The following is a 20,808-nucleotide window of genomic DNA, read 5'->3' as shown; positions in this document are numbered from 1 at the left end:
AGTCACATAATGGAAAACTATACATATAAATACAATGGGAAACTATATAAGAATGAATACCACCACACAGAACATGGATAAATCTCACAAACATAATGTTGAACCAAAAAGATATTGTAGGATTCAATACACAAAGTTGAAAAGGAGGCAAAATGAATTTATGGTATTAAAACTCAAGATAGTAACCACTTTGCTGGCTGACCAGCAGGGGCTAGAAACAGGCACAAGGGGGCTTATGGGATTCTGGTTATGTTCCATTTCTTGATTTAGACACTGGTTACAAAAATGTGTGTAGTCCTGTGAGATTCATCAAACTGCATTCTTATAATTTGTGTACTTTTATGTAATAATATTTACTTCAATAAAAATACCAAAAATATACAGACAATCACAGATTTGGGAGAGGTAGATTAGGGAAAGAGGGAAGAATATGAAAAAAAGAAAAAAAAGGTGTTTGGCTTCCCCAAATATATAGCACAGATTGTTCTCCTTAAAGTTATCAAATCAAATAAAATATAAATCGGTACTAACCATGAAACCAGGTAGTACTGGCTGAGTAAATTTCGTCTTAAAGGAATACAACAACTGTTTTGAGCTTGCATCATAGAAAGAAAGTTGACCTAAAAGGAAAAAAAAAAAGCCTAATTTATTACACAAAAACATTTAATCAAATCTAACATATCATCATGGGTAAATGTAATAACACATATTTTGGCACTTTTTTTGGTTACAAACTATAAGGACTAGACTCAGAAATTCTCACTTGAAAATCAGTAATCAGTAGTAGACATGTGTAAGAAAAAGCCCAAATCTAGTTTTCTTTCCTGATTTTCAGGATCTCCATAGTGCTTCCATAATCTGGCACTACTCTACTTATTCAACTATAAACTATTTATTTTATCATTATTTAACAAATGGTTTCCTTAACTCAGTAAAAACCAGGCTATTTCTTCTTCATTTTTACTATAACCAGCCTCTGTACCCAAATCCTATCATCATTTAAGGCTTACTTTATTAAACCTTGTCTTCTAAACACTTGAAGCCATACTCATTTCAGTCTCTGAAATCATAATTATCACTGCTTCAGTTTTGTTAATTTTTAAAATACCTCAGTCTTTCAACATGACCATGCAACTAAAATAACTGTCTTTCTGACCACCTAACTGTCCAACCTGATGATCTCCTTACATCTGTTACCACTTCTTGAAATTCTTGTCCCATGACTTCTCTGTATCTCTAACCCTGAGGATATCTTCTGTCTCCTTTTCTCCTATTCTGAATGTAGATGCTTGTCCAGGTTCTGTGTTCTCTCTACAATGTTCCCTTAATGACTCAGCTGCCACCAAACAGAGAAGAGAAACTAATATTTATGTCTACCATTAAAGCACTGGGTTCTTTATATACAGTACATCAAAACATTAAGCAACCTATGTATGGTCACAAAGTAAACAGCAGAGCAGTAACATTTAATTGTTCTTCAGTAGCCACTCTGTGATGCAGTGTCTAACACTTAGCTTCAGCTCTACTTCTCTTCTGAGTTCTAACACTGAATTTCTAAGTATAAGCCAGCCACGCCACACGGTTGTCCTGCTGGCATCTCCTCTTTCCCCAGACTATGTTCCCCATGCTGCAGATGACATACCATCCTCTTGACCACACTGGCTGGAATCTCAGTCATCTTCAACTCTTCTTTGTTTGCTCTCCAATTCATATTTAGCTTTTGAGTCCTATGACTTCTACTTCTCAGAACCACCAAATCCATTCCTCCGGATTCCCCACTGCTCAGGCCCTTGTTACTATTAATCACTCAACAAACACTTATTAAGGGCTTACTAGGGGCACCTGGGTGGCTCAGTCGTTAAGCGTCTGCCTTCAGATCAGGTCATGATCCCACGGTCCTGGGATCGAGACCCGCATCGGGCTTCCTCCCTGCTCAGCAGGAAGCTGCTTCTCCCTCTCCCACTCCCCCTGCTTGTGTTCCCTCTCTCCTGTCTCTCTCTCTGTCAAATAAATAAATAAAATCTTAAAAAAGGGGGGGGGGCTTTCTATGTAAAAGCACTTGCCAGGCAATAAGGATATAATACCTAACAAGACAAACATGGTGCTGCTTACACTGCTCAAAGACTGACTCCTGAAAAGTCTTACTCTATGTTTGCAATCTCTTCCACATTTAACCACTTACTCTCCAATAGTTCTAAAAGTAGATTATCATCATATGACTATAGTTTTTAAAAATGCATAGAAATCCCCTTCCCTCAACTACTATAAAAAAGACGAGCCTATTATTATTTTTCAAGGCCCTCAGAATCAGATTCCAACCTACATTACTAGGGATGGATTGGGCAATTTCTAAAGTCCATTCCAACTTGAAAAATCTGACTCCACCACTCTTTTCAGGTAATAAAAATAAGGTCAGGAAGGAATTAAAATGGACAGAAAAAATTTTAATGCTTAAGACAAAAATTAAGAAAATCATTCTTTCAGACTTATTAAGCATATTATAGATGAGTGCTTTTGTAAGGCTTCAGGCAAACATCACACACCCTTCCAGTCAATTCTAGAGCTGAAATTATGTTTGTGATCAAATCTTAGTAGGTCAAAACACCCTGACCACCACATTAATGGAAACTGTATATAGACGATTACCAGTGAAAAGTACTAAAATACAAGCAACTATGACAAAATGACTTATGAGAAAATCAGTAAACTTACCCCCATCAAAATCACAAAATACACCTATTCTCTCAGGAACAGTAGCATCCAAGGCTTTGACTTTATTATTATGCTTTGCTGCAAATGTGTTCTGTAGCCAGTTGTTGACATGGATACACCAACTAGTGTTTGTCTTTCCTAATTGGTCAAATTTCCCCAAAGTCTTGTATGCTACTCCCACACTGTAGGATTTACAATCCTTCTGGGCTTTGACCTCCCAATAATGTTGTCCACTTTCAATAGCAGTGTCTCCTGCAAAAGACGAGAAAGGTAAATTTGGCTCTAACTTCTTCCTTATGAGTCACACAGATTTTTACCCATCTCTCATCCCACAAAATGGCACAAAAAATCTGATTCAGAAAAATAACCATATTAACACACAGACACTAAATGCAGAGTATTTGCTATAACTTTACTTGTATATTTACTACTAATTTTTCTGATTTATAAAAGGCTTTAGAACTTTTCTTCCTTACTAGCTCCTCAAAAGATATGCATATACTCTACTGGGTATTTACCCCAAAGATACAAATGTAGGGATCCGAAGGGGTACGTGCACCCCGATGTTTATAGCAGCAATGTCCACAACAGCCAAACTGTGGAAAGAGCCAAGATGTCCATCAACAGATGAATGGATAAAGAAGATGTGGTATATATATACAATGAAATATTATGCAGCCATCAAAAAGAATGAGATCTTGCCATTTGCAACGATGTGGATGGAACTGGAGGGTATTATGCTGAGCGAAATAAGTCAATCAGAGAAAGACATGTATCATATGACCTCACTGATAGGAGGAATTCTTAATCTCAGGAAACAAACTGAGGGTTACTGGAGTGGGGGGTGGTGGGAGGGATGGGTGGCTGGGTGATAGACATTGGGGAGGGTATGTGCTACGGTGAGTGCTGTGAAGTGTGCAAGACTGCTGAATCACAGATCTGTACCTCTGAAGCAAATAATACATTATATGTTAAAAAAAAAGAAGAAGAAGATAGCAGGAGGGGAAGAATGAAGGGGGGCAAATAGGAGGGGGAGACAAACCATGAGAGACTATGGACTCTGAAAAACAAACTGAGGGTGTTAGAGGGGAGGGGGGGGTGGGAGGATGGGTTAGCCTGGTGATGGGTATTAAGGAGGGCAGGAACTGCATGGAGCATGGGTGTTATACAAAAACAATGGATTGTGGATCACCACATCAAAAACTAATGGTGTAATGTATGGTGATTAACATAATAAAAAAAATGAAAAAAAAAAAGATATGCGTATACATAGAGCACTACATAAATGAAGCAATCAATGATTAGACAAATTGAAACCCGCCAAAAGTAATCAGGCTTCAAGAGGGATAAACTTTGGCAAATATTCATTCAGTGCACAGGCCACTCCAACTCTAAGTGAGTGGAAAGCCCACGAGTGTGACCGTGATGCCTTTAATATCAACTGACATAATGAAGACTATGTGTATCCTACCCAGCACTGTGTATGATTCCCCAGTGAAACGATCTCTGCTGCCTCTTACTGCTGGTGGCCTGGAGCCTATGGATGTCCGTTTGGGGGATGGTGTGCCACTTCTATATAAACAGGAAAAAAAAACAAATATTCTAGGTTATAAATGTTTCACAAACTAAAATTACAAATCATGAAAGGAAACTTTGAAAAGATGTTTAATTATGTTGCACAAATAACACCATTTACTTTTATCTGAATTATTATCAAACAGAGTTGTCAATTATAAACACTGAAATGTAAGAAGTCATCAACACAAAGCAGGCTGAACACTAATATCATGCAGACTGAACAAAGCTTATATAAAGGACACACAGTTGATATAAGAAACAATGCCAAAATGAGACAAGATAAAAAGGAAAACAAAAGAACCGAAAGGAAGAAAAAAACTCAAGAAAGGTAATGGATTATAGAGCTTACATTTCTTGCAGTTAAATTTAAATTTTAAAATGCAAAAATATGATTATAATGAAAACTAAATAACCTTTTCATAAGCAGCAAATATTTTTGTTCTGGATCTTTTCTTCTTAAAAAGAAGAAATAGTAAATGCCCAAATCCATGCACAGGATAATATAAAATATTATAAAGCATTTCTCCTACTAAAATGAACAAGATTCAACCTGATCTCCCCTTACATCAAATTATATGATATGATAAACAGGACAGTATTAGGCCTTTCACTAAATCTCAAAAACGCAAAATAAATCAAAACCCAAATATGCCTAAAAAATAACATTTCAATTATATTGAATCACTGCATTTAAAAAACAAAAAAATCATAACTTACCAGTAGTAAAGAAATAAAGGGAAAGCATGGAGAAAAGACAAAAAACATAACTATTAAGAGTAGCAGTTTAAATTTCAAAGAAAAGTTAAATAAGGAGGACTCTTCCATTGCAGCTTCTAGACTTCCAACCCTAAGAACATTTCTGCAAGCAGTACAACAGCTATTACTGTCCTAGGTCAAACATGATCCCTCCCACCTCTCCCCTTTAACAATACCTTTGCAGCTTGACTGTGTAAAAAGTCTACCTGCACTCTAGATCGTTTTACTAGTTTCCGAAATGATCTCTTTGCCACCCAATTCATCTTGTTCACTGTTACCAGATAAATCTATGTGACACGCCTACTTTAAAATCTTCAAGTATTCTTTCCTGCCTACAAACAACTTAGCTTGGCATTTCAGATTCTTCTGGATTTGGTCCCAATCCGCTTTTCTAGCCTTCTCACCCCCAGAGAGCAGCTAAATGTAGCAGCTAAAGTGTTCCTTAAACTCAAGCAACCTGCTTCAGTGCCTTTTCTCTTGTTCCTCCCTCTCTCAATCCAAGTCCAAACGGCATGCATTCTTCTACTTTCTTGAGAACCAGCCTAAATACTATTTCATTAATGAAAATCTTCCAGATCTTACCAGGCTAAATAACACTTCTGAGGAATCCAGCTCCAGGCCAAAATCCTATGTGTAGCCTTTCAGGCCCAACCATAGACAAGTATAAAAGGCTTTTAGTGACAGGCCTAGGAGGGCTGCCTTTCCCATACCAGACTTGGTGCATAGCTAGTTCACCACAGTTTCTGAAGGGAGATGCAATTCACCCCCACCCCAACCCAGTGCTCATATGCGTATCTGCATTCCTAGCTTAAGCACCTCTATTCAGACTCCCCCTTATGAGACCTTTTCAGCTGCCTCTGTATAGACCTCCTTACAGGGGACAGGGGTGAGGTGTGTGGTCTGAAGACACTCTCTCCACTCCATCTCTATACTTTTCCACTTCTAACCTTCCCTCTTCTCCCTTCTTCTTGGCCTCAGGTCCATAAAACAACAGGAAGAGCATTCTGTTTGGGGCTCTCTTGGCAGTGAGATGATCCTCCAGATAACCACCATTTGCAATCTTTGATTTAACTGACCCTCACCCAGTGCCATTCTGTTGGGAAAAATGGAACACTGAAGAGAGCTAGCAGCCTTTCCTTTGAGGCCCCTTGCTTATACTATCACGTAAGTGAATATAGGCTTGATTGTTACTTTTAGTTTGACTCAATGTCCTAATTGATCACCTTAAAACCTGGCAGCTCAAGACATCTTTCTTCCTCAAAATCCTTTATTCATGCTTACCATAACATGTAATCTCTACCTTGTATTATTGTTATTTGATTATAGATATGTATCTTATATACATAAGCCAGGGCAAATTTCTTAAAGGCAGGAACACTGTTTATCCCTATAAGCCCCACCACATCCAGCTAACACCTTACATGAACAAATATTTATGGAAAGAATAAGTGTATATAACATTCCAGAAGTACCCTACACATAAAATACCCTTAAAAAGGAGAAAGAGAAATAATATGATCTGAACTGCTAAATACAAGCAGTCTATAAAAATCTCCAAGTGACCAAATGAAACTTCATATATAAATCCAGCAACATTTTATAATTTATAATATGCTAACGCTGAAGTCACTTTCACTAATAATGAGCAGATAAACCAGAAAAAAAGAAAATAATTTTGAAAAGGGAATACATTCTGGTTTCTTCAAATTAGCACATTATTAATCATGCAATTTGAATTGATTCATCTTTCTGAGCACTGTCCTAGTAATTTCAGTAATGACCTTTATGTTTTATCCTTGATACTTCTGAAACTGCATGATCACTACACAATATAGAACACTTCAAACCTGCCTCGTGTCAAATACAAATAAAAACAAAGCTGTAATGTTAGATATAGTGAATACAGCACAAGAAAGATGCCAGGTATAAGTAAATGTAGAAAAAATCAGATGAGGGAAGATAACTCAAGAAAGACTTTAAAGCAGAGCTTATTGTTTTGTTACCATATACAATATAATCTAAACAGTATGCAGCATACTCTAATACTGTAAATTCAAAACATAAGCTACCAATACAGACAGTCTACACAGAGCAGTATTTTAGCTTATGAAAGCGCTGCAATGGCTTCTGCTTATTGGTTAAAAGAAAAATTAAAGTTATTCAGCCAAGCTAGATATACTAAGTCCTAGAACCAGACAGACATAGATCATCACCTTGTATGTTTCTTCAGTGAAGTAACATGGACACTGTTAGATAAAAATAGGCAACTGTTAAAAGAGACTGCTTTACAACTTAAATTTAACAGCTTATACTAAGATCAAAAGTCTGCTGAGAAATTTTTTTTAATTCACTGTTTTAACTCACAGTGATATTACTTTATTTCAGTTTGAGCAAAATTTTCCTCTGTTAAAAAAGAAAGAGGGGCGCCTAGGTGGCTCAGTCGTTAAGCGTCTGCCTTCGGCTCAGGTCATGATCCCAGGGTCCTGGGATCGAGCCCCGCATTGGGCTCCCTGCTCCATGGGAAGCCTGCTTTTCCCTCTCCCACTCCCCCTGCTTGTGTTCCTGCTCTCGCTGTGTCTCTCTCTGTCAAATAAAATCTTTAAAAAAAAAAAAAAAAAAAAAAAAAGGAAAGAGGCTCCCATACTTTGGAGACTGTCTAAGTAAGTCTGACAACAACAAAAGGTCCTAAGACTTCCTCTTTGGTTCATAAGGTTGCTGATCAGGGGCAAGACAATGGGACAGTACATGCTAAAAGCTGTCATTTAAGGCAGACCTTCAGGTAAGACAGGTGATCTATAAGTCTAAAATTCAGGAACTTCTCTCTTAAGCAGTTCAAGTTGCTGTAGATATAACTTTAAAGAAATGGATTGCTGAAATGTGTAAAAAGAGGATTAGGAAAGAAAAAGTAATAAGAAATGTTATAACAAATTCCAGTATTGATAAACAGTATTATATTCCTCACTACTGTGGTGTTATTAACCTATCACAAATCATAGTCATTGTCAAGTAAGAAACAATGTACAAGCAGGTGTCCACATAACAGATCTAATGAACTGGCTTACCTGCCCTTATTCTCTTTCCCTTTCATTTTATTTTCTTGACCTTTTCCTCCAGTAGGATCCCACTCTACACAGGTATCTTCAACTCTCAGGTTCAAATGGGATGATGAGTTATCCAAACTGAAGTTTAGTGCTGTCCAAAACAATATTTCACTTTTTAAAAAATATAGAACATACCCATATTCTGAAGCACAACTATCATCACATTATTTTCCTACTTAATTTATTCAACACTATAGATAAACTTTAATAAAGTTCAAATTCCTAATGCTAGCATTTAAGGTACCCAAAGATAAGGCTGTAATTTACTAACTCCTACTTTATTGACCATTGCTGTTCTCTACATATCCTGTAACTCCAACCAAATACAATGTACTTGCATGGCCTCTGGTGTCTCTGCTATTCCTTCTGCTGGAATCTCCACCAGCACATAATAATCTCAACTTTCTGTTATTAGAATATCAGTTGATTATCAGCTGATTGCTACAACTAAATAGGAAGAGGAGCTGGTAGACTTGAGGATGCGGAAAAGGTGATGTGGTGTAAAAAATTATACAGCCTGGCACAAACACATTTTCTCTGAGGCTCTAATACTTAATATTTTCATATTTAAACTCTCAGTAGTTTTGAATTAAAAAGCACAGAGAAACAGCCTATGACAGCAGAAGCAAGAAAACTGGCCCAGCTGGTAGAGCTAGATATGACTTAGATGGCAAAGACATGGGGAAAGGATGACTTCCATGAAAACAAATCAAAAAACTCAAAACGTCACAGGAGTAAAAGGCACAGCATAGAGCATATAGTCAGTGGTACTGGAATAGCATTATATGATGACAGGTGGTAGCTATGGCTTGCAGTGAGCATAGCACAACTACAGAGAAGCTGAATCACTATGTTGTACACTTGAAACTAATGTAATGTTGTGCCAAATTTTAAAAAATAATTTAAAAAATGAAACAAAACTATGCTTTTCAAATTACTTGGTACTTTGGGAAACTATCTATCTTACTCATAGACTTACTCAGAACTGCTAGTTTAGGAAATCAATGTAACAAGGTATTATCTTCTCTCTTTGAAACTGAAGGTAAATCATTAAAATGTATTGATTAAGCTAAATAATGCAGAATTCCTCATGTTCTCAAATGCAATTCCTAGAATCTCTGCCTTAAGCAAGGTATCATCTACTACATAGTTACCAACTAATCTGCTTCTGTTAGTTATATTTTCCTTCAAAATTTCAAATTTCTGGTAATTACTCATTGTAGTGATATTCCGTTACAACCCTATTTCACTTAAGGATATTACTCGATTTAGCCAAAGCTTCAGTGTATCTACAAAGTATGCATCATCAAACAACAAAATAGTCACATACAGAGCCTAATGTTTACCTGGTAAATTAAAAATTTTTTCCTTCACTATTCTGTAAAGAGCACTTTAATTTTTTATTTTTTAAAGATTTATTTATTTGTCAGAGAGAAAGAGAAAGCACAAGCAGGGGGAACGGCAGGCAGAGGGAGAAGCAGGCTCCCTGCTGAGCAAGGAGCCCGATATGGGACTTGATCCCAGGACCTTGGGATCATGACCTGAGCTGAAAGCAGACCCTTAACCGACTGAGCCACCCAGGAGTCCCAAGAACACTTTAATTTCAACTATGCATCTGACCATTGTTCACTGTCTTTATTTATAAAATAACTTTCTAAATACAAATCTACTGACCATACTACTTCTAGGAAATATCATACTAAACAAGTTGTTAACTTTTCAAAATTTGCAATGTAAACAGAAATGAACTTACAGAAAGAATATAGTTTTTCAATACAAATGACAAAAAAATTCCTAAATAAGGTTACTAAATAGGCATTTAATAGTTACTTCATAAGTAGGTTACCAAAAAATTAGGATTAAGCAAATTTGAGACCCTGCACTATCAAGAATGAACTGCCCTAAGAAAAGAGGGTTGGGGCGCGTGGCTGGTTCAGTCAGAAGAGCATGAGAATCTTGATCTCGAGGTGGTGAGTTCGAGCCCCACACTGGGTGTAGAGATTACTAAAAAAATAAATAAATAAATAAACTAAAACAAAAAAACCCAGGGTTTATTAACCCCTATATTAGCTATTAGGCAATACATGTGAGGGTATCTACTGGAGAGAAAGAAAAAGTAAGTATTACTCTAAAGTGCAATCAATTCTTAGCTGCTTGTTAAGATCTAAGGCTTTATTTTTTTTTTAAGATTTTTTTATTTATTCATTCGAGACACAGAGATAGAGAGAGAGAGAGAGAGAGCATGAGCAGGGGGAGAAGCAGACTCCCCGCTGAACAGGGAGCCCGATGTGGGGCTCGATCCCAGGACACTGGGATCATGACCTGAGTCAAATGCAGATGCTTAACCATCTGAGCCACCCAGGCACCCCGATCCTAAGGCTTTAAAAAAAAAAATAAAGGCAAGAAAAAAATCCTAAGGCTGTTCCCTAATGTTTAATATGATGGAGAAGGGTGGAGTCATGAGTGGCAAGAAAAGATATAATCTCCAAGCCAACTGAGACTAGACTTGCTAAATACCACAGCATGCAGACAGAAAGGCACGGGCTTCAATCCCAGAGGTATAATCTTTTATCTCGCTCCCTTTGTTTTGTTTTGTTTTGGACACTATCCCCTTTATGGGACCTCAACTAAGTCACTGAGTCTCGCTAAGCTAACAGGGATACGGTGTAGTTTAAAAAAAAATTAAAAAAAGGACTGGTCTCAAAAGTGAGGTCTCAAACATCAGTCCTCTCGCTCACATCATCTAAATAGAGATAGGTATTAGTTTCTGTATCTTTAAAAGTCTGTGAAAACAAAGTACCAAAAAATTGAAGCACCATTATGCTTCATGTGTTTGTGTTGGTGGCTGCTTTCTTGGTACTCCATATCATAGCCACTATCATTTCAAACTAGAGAGTAATTTGTGATTAATATCGTATCATTTACCTTTACAAGGAAGTAAGGGATAAAATACTTAAAAATTCTATACATAAGAACTTAGATTACTCATCACATGTGACAGTTCCAATGACAAGAAACAATGCTACATACATTGGAGAGACAGAAATGAAAAATGTTCACTGTTTCCCACATTGAACACCATTAAAAGGCAGGATATCAAATTTTGGTAGAATTCCACTATTTAATCTCCATCTCCCTTTCCCTCCAGTTCTTTGTTCCATACATTTATTTCTACGGTTGGTCAAAAAGCACTACAGCAAGCCAAAAAAATTAGCAAACAATTGTTCAACATGTCATTTTTTAAAAATCTGAACTTCTCCTCTGGAGCTCTTCCTCTCATTAGTAACTACTCCAGTGGTATGGAATAACCTTAGAAAAGCTGTGACCTACAGCCATGTAAGGGACAAATTTTATTCTAGGTCTCCCTGAAGGTCAGAATCAATGTTTAGTAGGTCTCAGGGTTCAGTTTCAGTCTATCCCCACCCCAAGAGGTTTACCCCACAATGAGAACTCTTTTTCTTTCTTTTATAACTCCAACACAACAAACTGCTGGGATTTTTTTTTTTTTAAGGATTTTACTTATTTGAAAGTGAGAGAGAGAGCATGAGCAGAAGGAGGAGCAGAGGGAGAAGGAGAGGCAGACTCCCCACTGAGCAGGGAGCCTGATGTGGGGCTCGATCCCAGAACCCTGGGATCATGACCTGAGCGAGGCAGATGCTTTACCGACTGAGCCACCCAGGCGCCCCTCACAGTGAGAACTCTTGAAAGGACTAAAATCAACTTAGTCTTTCTCTACAAACACTAAGACCGAGAATTTGACTACTAAGATTCAGACACTGCCAATAGGAGCAGCCAGCCCAGCTCCAAGAAGACTACGAGCCAGCTATTCATTTTCCTGAATCTGTGGAATTTGCATAGAAATGTACATGTCTGGGGCGCCTGGGTGGCTCAGTCATTAAGCGTCTGCCTTCGGCTCAGGTCATGATCCCAGGGTCCTGGGATCGAGCCCCGCGTCGGGCTTCCTGCTCAGTGGGGAGCCTGCTTCTCCCTCTCCCACTCCCCATGCTTGTGTTCCCGCTCTCGCTATGTCTCTCTCTGTCAAATAAATAAATAAAATCTTAAAAAAAAAAAAAAAGAAATGTACATGTCCAAGTTTGGTCACTAAATTTATTATAAAGGGTAAAAAAGAAGGAACAAAAGACATAAAAAGATACAATACTCCTGAGGGAGAATAATAATGTAATTTTACTGGACAAGGGCTAAAAACAGTTCAAGTTGTGTAGAAAAGATTAATCTACGTAAATATGACTATACTTTGAAATGGTTAAAATTTCTAAAGAAACCACAGTAACGTCTCAGTTTGATTGCAAGTAATTTAAAGTAATTGCATTTCTTGGCTATCTATAGTTCTTGAATAAAAACATTTGGTAATCCAAACAAATTATTCAACTTAGTTTTTTTACCTTTGTGATGCAAATACAGTCTTTTGAGTTTGCCTTGTCAATAAGTTATGGACCTCATATTTTGTTTTATTCTGATATAGTATTTTTTTTTTTTTTTAAAGATTTTATTTATTTTTTTTATTTGAGAGAGAGAGAATGAGAGAGAACACATGAGAGGGGGGAGGGTCAGAGGCAGAAGCAGACTCCCTGCCGAACAGGGAGCCCGATGCGGGACTCGATCCAGGGACTCCAGGATCATGACCTGAGCCGAAGGCAGTCGCTTAACCAACTGAGCCACCCAGGCGCCCTCTGATATAGTATTTTTATATCACTTCCAAATCATATCAAACTCTGGTATGCAAACCCATTCAAATGATATATGAACTAGAACACTTGAAGGCTTGTGGAACACTTGAAGGCCCAAGTACCTCAACAATGTGGAGAATCTGATTCTTGAAGTAAACCCAGTCAATTATCATCTCACAACTGACAAGATCTCTAGCATTATGGCCTTCCAAGTGGTAAATATCTTAAAAATCTTCTATGTTGAAATACGTTATTCTAGAGTTTTTACTAAATACAAATTGCTCTGAAGACTAGAAGCACCCAGGTTCCAGGCCCACAATAAGGGCTGGCACAGAACTTGGAAACAGATTCTTAATTACACCTTTCCAAGTTAGTTCTAGGGATCATGGGAAAGTCATTTAACATACTTAAACTTCACTTTCTTCATCTGCAAAATGGGTATCAATAATATCTAGACTACTGATCTCTCAAGATGGTTTTAATGATGAAATGGAGAACTCTGAGAGTGCTTTGTAAACAGTAATAAAAATACAATGTTAATTTCTAAAATAAGGTTTAAGAAAACATGGGGCACCTGGGTGGCTCAGTCAGTTAAGGGTCTGACTCTTGATTTTGGTGCAGATTATGATCTCAGGGTCATGAGATTGAGGACGCATCGAGCTCCGCACAAGACGTGGAGCCTGCTTATTAAGATTCTCTCTCTCCCTCTCCATCCACCCCGTCCCCCCTCCCTCTCTGGAAGGAAGGAAGGAAGGAAGGAAGGAAGGAAGGGGAAAGGAAGGAAAGGAGGAGAACCTGAACTAAACTGAAATGGTACTTCCCTATTATTGAGCCATAATCCATTCCCTGAGAAATCTGTAGGCAAATCTCATTGATGCCTATGTATTTATACTAGATTGCAAATTATAAACTAACATCCACCAGAGCCATCATCTCAGTCTATTTTACCCATCTGAACACCATCATAAAAGATGAACTAATGGGGGTGCCTGGGTGGCTCAGTCGTTAAACATCTGTCTTCAGCTCAGGTCATGATCCCAGGGTCCTGGGATGGAGCCCCGCATCTGGCTCCCTGCTCAACGGGAAGCCTGCTTCTCCCTCTCCCACTTCCCCTGCTTGTGTTCCCTCTCTCACTGTCTCTCTCTCTGTCAAATAAATAAATAAAATCTTAAAAAAAAAATGAACTAATGAAAACCAATTTTGTAATTCTAATTTTCCCATCTTAAAATTCCTACTGCAGGGAACTCCAAGTGTGTGTATGTATGCGCACATGCAGTGGGGAAGAAGTGCTACCATACATGAAATGCTTCCTGTCACAGTCTTGAATAACTTCAGATGTTAAGTTTTGTTTTATGCTGTATAAATATCTATGATCTTACCTTTGGTCTCTAGAGTCACTGGATCAGAATACTCTCCAGCTACAGCTTTGTTACAAGCTCGTACTCTGAAATTCATATACTTTGAATCAAACTTCAAGCCTGAGAAAATGAAAATGGTTTTCAGATATGAAAAATAAAGGGATCTACTCCAAAAGTATGAATATGAACCTTCAAACAGACACTTTCCCTCCTTGGAACTATTTCTTTACTCCAGGAGGGTACATGTTTATGTTAAAACGATAACACCTCAAATAAGAGGAATCATGATTTATCTATTACTTTCTTCCAAAGAAATAAATTATAGTTTTCAATGTGGATTTTTTTTAAACCTAGTGATAAAAAGGTACTCTCAAGCCTTGTTAAAAGTGATGTTTTATTCAAGGAGAAATTTAAAATAACATTCAGTTTCTGGAAAGAAGACACCCTAAAGAATTTTTATATTTATGAAACATTGTCTTTTTATGTGAAAAATGAATTTAAAGAGAAAGTAGAGCATAGGAATTAATAGTAAACTCTGAAGTTAGTCAAGTCTAGATTAAAATCTCAACCCATGGCGCGCCCGGCTGGCTCAATCAGTAGAGCATGCAACTCTGGTTCTCAGAATTGTAAGTTTGAGCCCCACGATGAATGCAGAGATTACTTTAAAAAATAAAATAAAATCTTTAAAATTTCCGTCCAAAAATTACTAGCTATGGGACTGTCAACAACTTGACAGAGGCAGTTTTTGTATCTGCAAAATAGAAATCATAAAACCAACCTCATAATTGTAAAGATTAAATGAGATGTGTTGTGTAATACACTTCAGCCCAACTCCTGACAAATAGTAAGTGCTCAATAATGGTAATGTTACTGCTCATGCATAAGAAGTGTTGAAGAACTCTGGAAACATCTGTCCATTTCAAATACCCAAAGTCCCCTATATGTGGAAATACCTTTTGTGTGTGTGTAAATACCTTTTTAAAGACTTTTAAAAGGCTAACACAAATTTCTAATACCAAGTCACAGCCCTTAAGTATTACTGTGAAGGTAATCATAAAAAGGTAAAAGCAACAGTATTCATGGTGCCACTGAAATGTAGGGTAGTATGTACACCAAGAAAATTGACAGCTTTTTTATTCTTAGAAAACCAAGGTTAAAATTAAATGTTATTCTGAAATATTGTTTCCAGAACACCCCTTCATGTTTGTTTTACATACATTGTTTTACCAGATTACAAATATCCAGAAGTAATTAAAATGAAAGTTTTCCTGATATTTTAAGAGAAACTTACTTCTATAATGAATTATAGGGAAAGTCAGCGTGGCTAAAGAAACTTAATCTTTTAAAGTAACTCCAAATATTTTTCACAATTACATTTACTTTCTGAGAATGAGATTCATGAAATGCAGTCCTTTTACCTGATAGTGTATACTCGGTACCCTTAATATTATCGATTACTTCCCAGCATCGTTCATCCTTTACACGTGGAAGTCCATCAAAATTAGTTTTCCGATGTTCCAGTATAAAATGATCAATCTTATTATCTTCTTCTGGCATTCTCCAAGCTACTGTTACAGAATTGTCAGCCACCAAACACTCTACTGGATCTATCTCTGGAGCTTTAGGGACTGAAGAAAAAAAAAAAAAGGTTCATTTCATTTATTATAGTAATAATCCAATATTTATGTTTGTCATTCAAACTGCTTTTCATGTTGCTTTTGAATGGTGCAACTGAATGAGGCTAAGAGAAAGGATAACCTAATAAATGCAAAATAACTATTTTTCAAAGTTCCACTTAAAAATTCATGTTTCAAGTTTTTTTATAGACTTATTCAAAGTTTATTAAAATCCTAGTTGGCAAAAAGCAATTCAAACATGCCAAAGATAAAGAATCAAGAATAACTTGTTATTTCTCAACACATACTTCTTAATCTGCTACTTCAAACAGCTGTAGAATATATATTAAATCACTGAAGACAAAATAGAAAACTTTGCTTTGAATCCAATGATTAAAGTAATTTAAGATAGTTTCAATGTATTTTTAAAATCTTATTTATAAAAGAATTGTAATTTCTCATCACTAAACAAAAATGAACTCCCCATACCTCCCAAAATACTTTAGGATTTTTAGATGTTTCTGCAAAGAGTTCTATGAGTCATTAAAATTAACCAGGGTAAATGAGCCATAACTAACATGTATGAACAGTAATTCATTTCTTTTCCATAGAAGAGATTTTCCATAGCTCCTCAACATCAACAGATGTTCCATTTGCAAAACAAGAGACTTAATTGAAGAACATGGTCCTCCAGTGACATAGATGTGTCTAAAATGTGTGAAACTGCAGATACTGTATTTAAACATTCTGTCACTAAAAAGAGTTTTTAAAAGACTTATTCCAAGTATACAGGGCTGGTTCAACATTCTAAATCAATTAATGTAATCGATCACATTAGAAGAAAAATCACATGATCTTATCAACAGAGAAAAAATATTTGACACTCATGACAAAAACTCAGCAAACCAGAACACAGAAGAACTTTACTTGATAAAGAACATTTGCAAAAAAGCTACCGTTAACATTATACTTAATATTGAGAAACTAGACACTTTTCTTCTAAGGCAAGTCCCCCTTCACCACTCCTATTCAACACTGTACTCCATGGAAGTTCTAGCTAAATGCAATAAGATGAGAAAAGGAAGTAAAAGGTATACAGATTAGGAAGAAAGAAAGAAAACCTCCTTTGCTCACTGATGGCATCAATGTCAATGTAGAAAATCTGAAGAATCAAGGAAAAAAAAAATTCCTGGAACTAACAAGCCATTATAGCAAGGCTGCAGGATACAAGGGATGTACAGGCAGAGTAGAGGGGAATTTTAGAGCAGTGAAACTATTCTGTATGATGTCATGGTGGATACGTGATATTATACATTTGTCAAAACCCAAAGAACTGTATAACACAAAAAATGAACCCTAATGTAAACTAAGAGCTTCAGTTAATAATAATGTATCAATATTGGTTCATCAATTACAACAAATGTACCACACTAATGCAAGATGTTAATGATAGGGTAAATTGTATTTGGGGGAGAAGGGATATATGGTAAGTCTCTGTACAATCTACTCAATTTTCCATAAACCTAAACCTGTTCTAAAAAACAAAGTATTAATTTTTTTAAAGATTTATTTATTTATTTTGAGAGAAAGAGAGCATGTGTGTGTGTGTGTGCGCGCACGTGTGCACACAGTGGGGAGGAGCAGAGAGAAAAGGAGAGAGAGAATCTCAAGCAGACTCCATGCCCGGTGCAGAGCCCGATGCGGGGCTCGATCTCAGGACACTGAAATCTGACCTGAGCCGAAATCGAGAATCCAGGCACCCCACAAAGTATTAATTTTTAAAAACTATGACAACAAAAGAATTATATACAGAAGTTAAAATGCAAACCAATGTGGAACTTAACAAATAATAAAGTAAACCAAGTATTTTACATCTTAGATAAAATAATCAAGACCAAGATGAGTCCTTGGTGTGCCTGCGTGGCTCAGTAAGCTAAGCGTCTGACTCTTAATCTCAGCCCTGGTCTTGATCTCAGAGTCATGAGTTCGAGCCCCATAGCCTAGCATCAGGCTCCACCAAGCTCTTTATAAAAAAACAAAACAAAACAAAACAAAAAACACCAAGATGAAAAGAATTTGATGTAAATTTTACATCTTCAAGCCTAACTAGTAACAAAAGGAGGAAGGGAGAAAAATGGGACAACTGATCTCCCTTAACTATAGTATCCAAAGTTCAATTCTTGTATGTGTGTAACTGTACAATAACTATTTAGAATCTGATATGCCTTATTAGTAAGACAAAAGACAACCAAATAAGTATTTATCATTCGTCATTACTGTTAATTTCCTTTTCTGTTTTGTAGGATCCTTGTCCCTATAACACATAAGAGACGCTAATCTCTATTATTGAAACGTAAGTGATACAGATTACTATTCATTGCCAAGGGGATAAACCACAGGCATTTATGAACTTAATATGCTCTGCACTGCCTACATGTGAGGAAATGTAAAGGCATATGGCATGTAGCAATTTCATAATTTTGCTGAGTCAAAAACCTGTATTTAAAGTTCCAAGAGGCTAAGAGAAAGCAAGAATCATTTAATTTGTAAACAGGCCCAGCTAACACTCCACTGTCTACCTCTTAATTCAGCTGCCATTCCTGTAAGAATGTACTGGAAAGTAGGGGCGCCTGGGTGGCTCAGTCGTTAAGCGTCTGCCTTCGGCTCAGGTCATGATCCCAGGGTCCTGGGATCGAGCCCCGCATCGGGCTCCCTGCTCTGCCAGGGGCCTGCTTCTCCCTCTCCCACTCCGCCTGCTTGTGTTCCCTCTCTAGCTGTCTCTCTCTCTGTCAAATAAATAAAATAAAAAATCTTAAAAAAAAAAAAAAAAAAAAAAGAATGTACTGGAAAGTAGATACTTCTTTCTTATGAATAATGGTCCGCAAAAGAGAACAAACTGCTGAAGTGGTAACTACGGTAAAAATGAAAGAAAAAAAAAAAAATCCAAGAAAGTGGTGATAGTTGGGAGGAGAAAGAAAATGTAGATAATTTAAGACTGGTATATCAAATTAAGGTTTACTTGGGTCTAATATGTGGAAAGTTCACCCAAGATTCTATACAGAAGTAAGAGAAGCATTCATCAAATGAGGGAGAGACCTTCAGGGGAAGATGAAAGGTGGTACACTTGTAACATAAAATATTACTTAGGAACGCAGAACTCTCTTTGAAAATGAGAATGGAAAGCAATTTCCATAAAGTAACACTTAAGTGGCAATAGTGTGGAAACTGGTTCAGGAATTTGACATTCTCCACATGTGAATGTGAAAGGACAAGTGGCATCAACATTGCCACAGACATGTTTCTCTTCTCAGCTGTAGAAGCTCAGAGAGGAGAAGGATATAAATTCTTAAGTTTCAATGTATAAAAAATAGCTTAGAGTAGAAGAAAATGACTATTTATTACCATCCATCATCATCACTTCCATCTTTCAGACTCAAGTAAGTCTACAACTCCTGTTACTATACATAATACAGTGTAGAGTTTTGATTTTTGTGGTGTTTATGGAATGGATTATTAAAGGATAAAGGTACTCATTTTTCTAAGTTAATCTGACTCCATCTTATGGAAAATTCTTATGCTATAGCAGAATAAAAAATTAGTGATAGGAGTTCATCTTTCATAAATTTTCACAACCTATTATATTTTTCCTTTCAGATGAAACTCCTCCACAAAAGGATTTGTTTTTATTATACCTCATTGCTTTAGACTGTCTTAACAGTTTCCCAAAAGAGGAAATCCTAACTGTGCATGCAATCTACTTGACTATATAGTAAACATGGCCTTGGTCTATTAAGCCATCACAGAAAATCCAAGAGAAAGAAAGTAATGGTGAGAAGATTGCTTTTTAGTTTTTTTTTTAATCATAATAATAATACTCATGTGTATATTCACAATCCACCACTCCTGACTCTCCTTCTGAATTTATAAGTAGTGTGAATTACAATATAATAGTAATTCTGAAAGGCTAATTTACAGGTAGATATCCACTGACAAGTATACCTTCTTCCTCTAGTCTACACCTATGGTTCCTTCTCTCATCTTTTCCTTCCATAAACTCCTCTAGAACTTCTGACCTGTACCACACAAGTTAATACTTCACTTATACTACCCTCATTAGTTCCATTATAGTTTCATGACTACTAACCTGTCTTTACAATCATATTTTAAAGTCCCTGACCAAATATTCAGAGAATGGTTTCATTTGAACAACATTCTCTATTCAAAAACAGCTAACCTCCAAAAGTTAAAGCCAGTTCTAACTAGAACCTGTAAGTAAAAAGCACCTGTAAATAAGTAAAAAAGCACCTGATCCCTCAAATAACCATGTCCAAACTGTTTTAGCTATTAACCTAAGACCATTACTTCATGTTAGCTAAAAAGAGAATACCAACAAAAGGTACTTAGTTGGCTCTCTCATACAAGTGGAAAATAATTTGGGACTCAATTTCAAATGGTTTTGGCTACTGGAATATCCTCATACTAATACTCTAATAAACCAATATTAACATATTATTACTGGAAATAAAAGTCCATCTGAGCCAACAACCACAACTATACTAGTAATGACAGCAACTAACATGCACTGAGTGTTAAGTATGTGCCAAGTGCTATTTTCAAGTGACTTAGAGGTTTCAATTCATTTAATCCTTATACAAACCATTGAAGAGTAACATCACATTTTAAAGATGAAGAAAATGAAACAAGGTTAAATAATTTGTTCAAGGTTCACAGCAAGTAACTGGCAGCCAGGATTCAGGTCCAAGTCTGGCCCCAAAACCCACTGTTAACCATCATGACATATTGCTTCTCTCTGCAAAACTAATAATAAAAGATATCCCTTTAATGGGATTCTCAAAATGGAATTTTTACTACCAGTAAAATAATTCTCTAAAACTAAAGACTAGCAAATTTAATTATTCCTTAGCTGAATGAAGAAAAAAACCCACACTATACTTCTCAGTATTTACATTTCAAAGTTCATTATAAAAAATAAAACAAA

General features: G+C 36.5%; 1 protein-coding gene across 4 annotated transcripts in view; it reads right to left on the bottom strand.

Annotated features, from left to right (window-relative positions):
- FSD1L (fibronectin type III and SPRY domain containing 1 like) overlaps nt 1–20,808 on the bottom strand; it is a 65,529-nt gene that overhangs the window by 8,616 nt on the left and 36,105 nt on the right. For 2 of the 4 annotated variants that reach the window (XM_032418302.1, XM_032418305.1), the window contains 7 exons: nt 15,612–15,821; nt 14,215–14,313; nt 8,109–8,238; nt 7,260–7,292; nt 4,184–4,284; nt 2,713–2,964; nt 532–620 (listed from right to left, as the gene is read on the bottom strand). In XM_032418302.1, the coding sequence (XP_032274193.1) occupies nt 532–620; nt 2,713–2,964; nt 4,184–4,284; nt 7,260–7,292; nt 8,109–8,238; nt 14,215–14,313; nt 15,612–15,821 (914 nt within the window). The remainder of the gene's footprint in view (nt 1–531; nt 621–2,712; nt 2,965–4,183; nt 4,285–7,259; nt 7,293–8,108; nt 8,239–14,214; nt 14,314–15,611; nt 15,822–20,808) is intronic. The other 2 variants (XM_032418303.1, XM_032418304.1) reach the window with 2 other exon arrangements.

This window comes from Phoca vitulina, unplaced genomic scaffold, assembly GCF_004348235.1.
Source record: "Phoca vitulina isolate PV1807 unplaced genomic scaffold, GSC_HSeal_1.0 scaffold21, whole genome shotgun sequence".
Taxonomy (NCBI): Eukaryota; Metazoa; Chordata; class Mammalia; order Carnivora; family Phocidae; genus Phoca; species Phoca vitulina.
The sequence above is the reverse complement of the archived record's forward strand: the minus strand, read 5'-3'. Positions and strand labels throughout refer to the sequence as shown.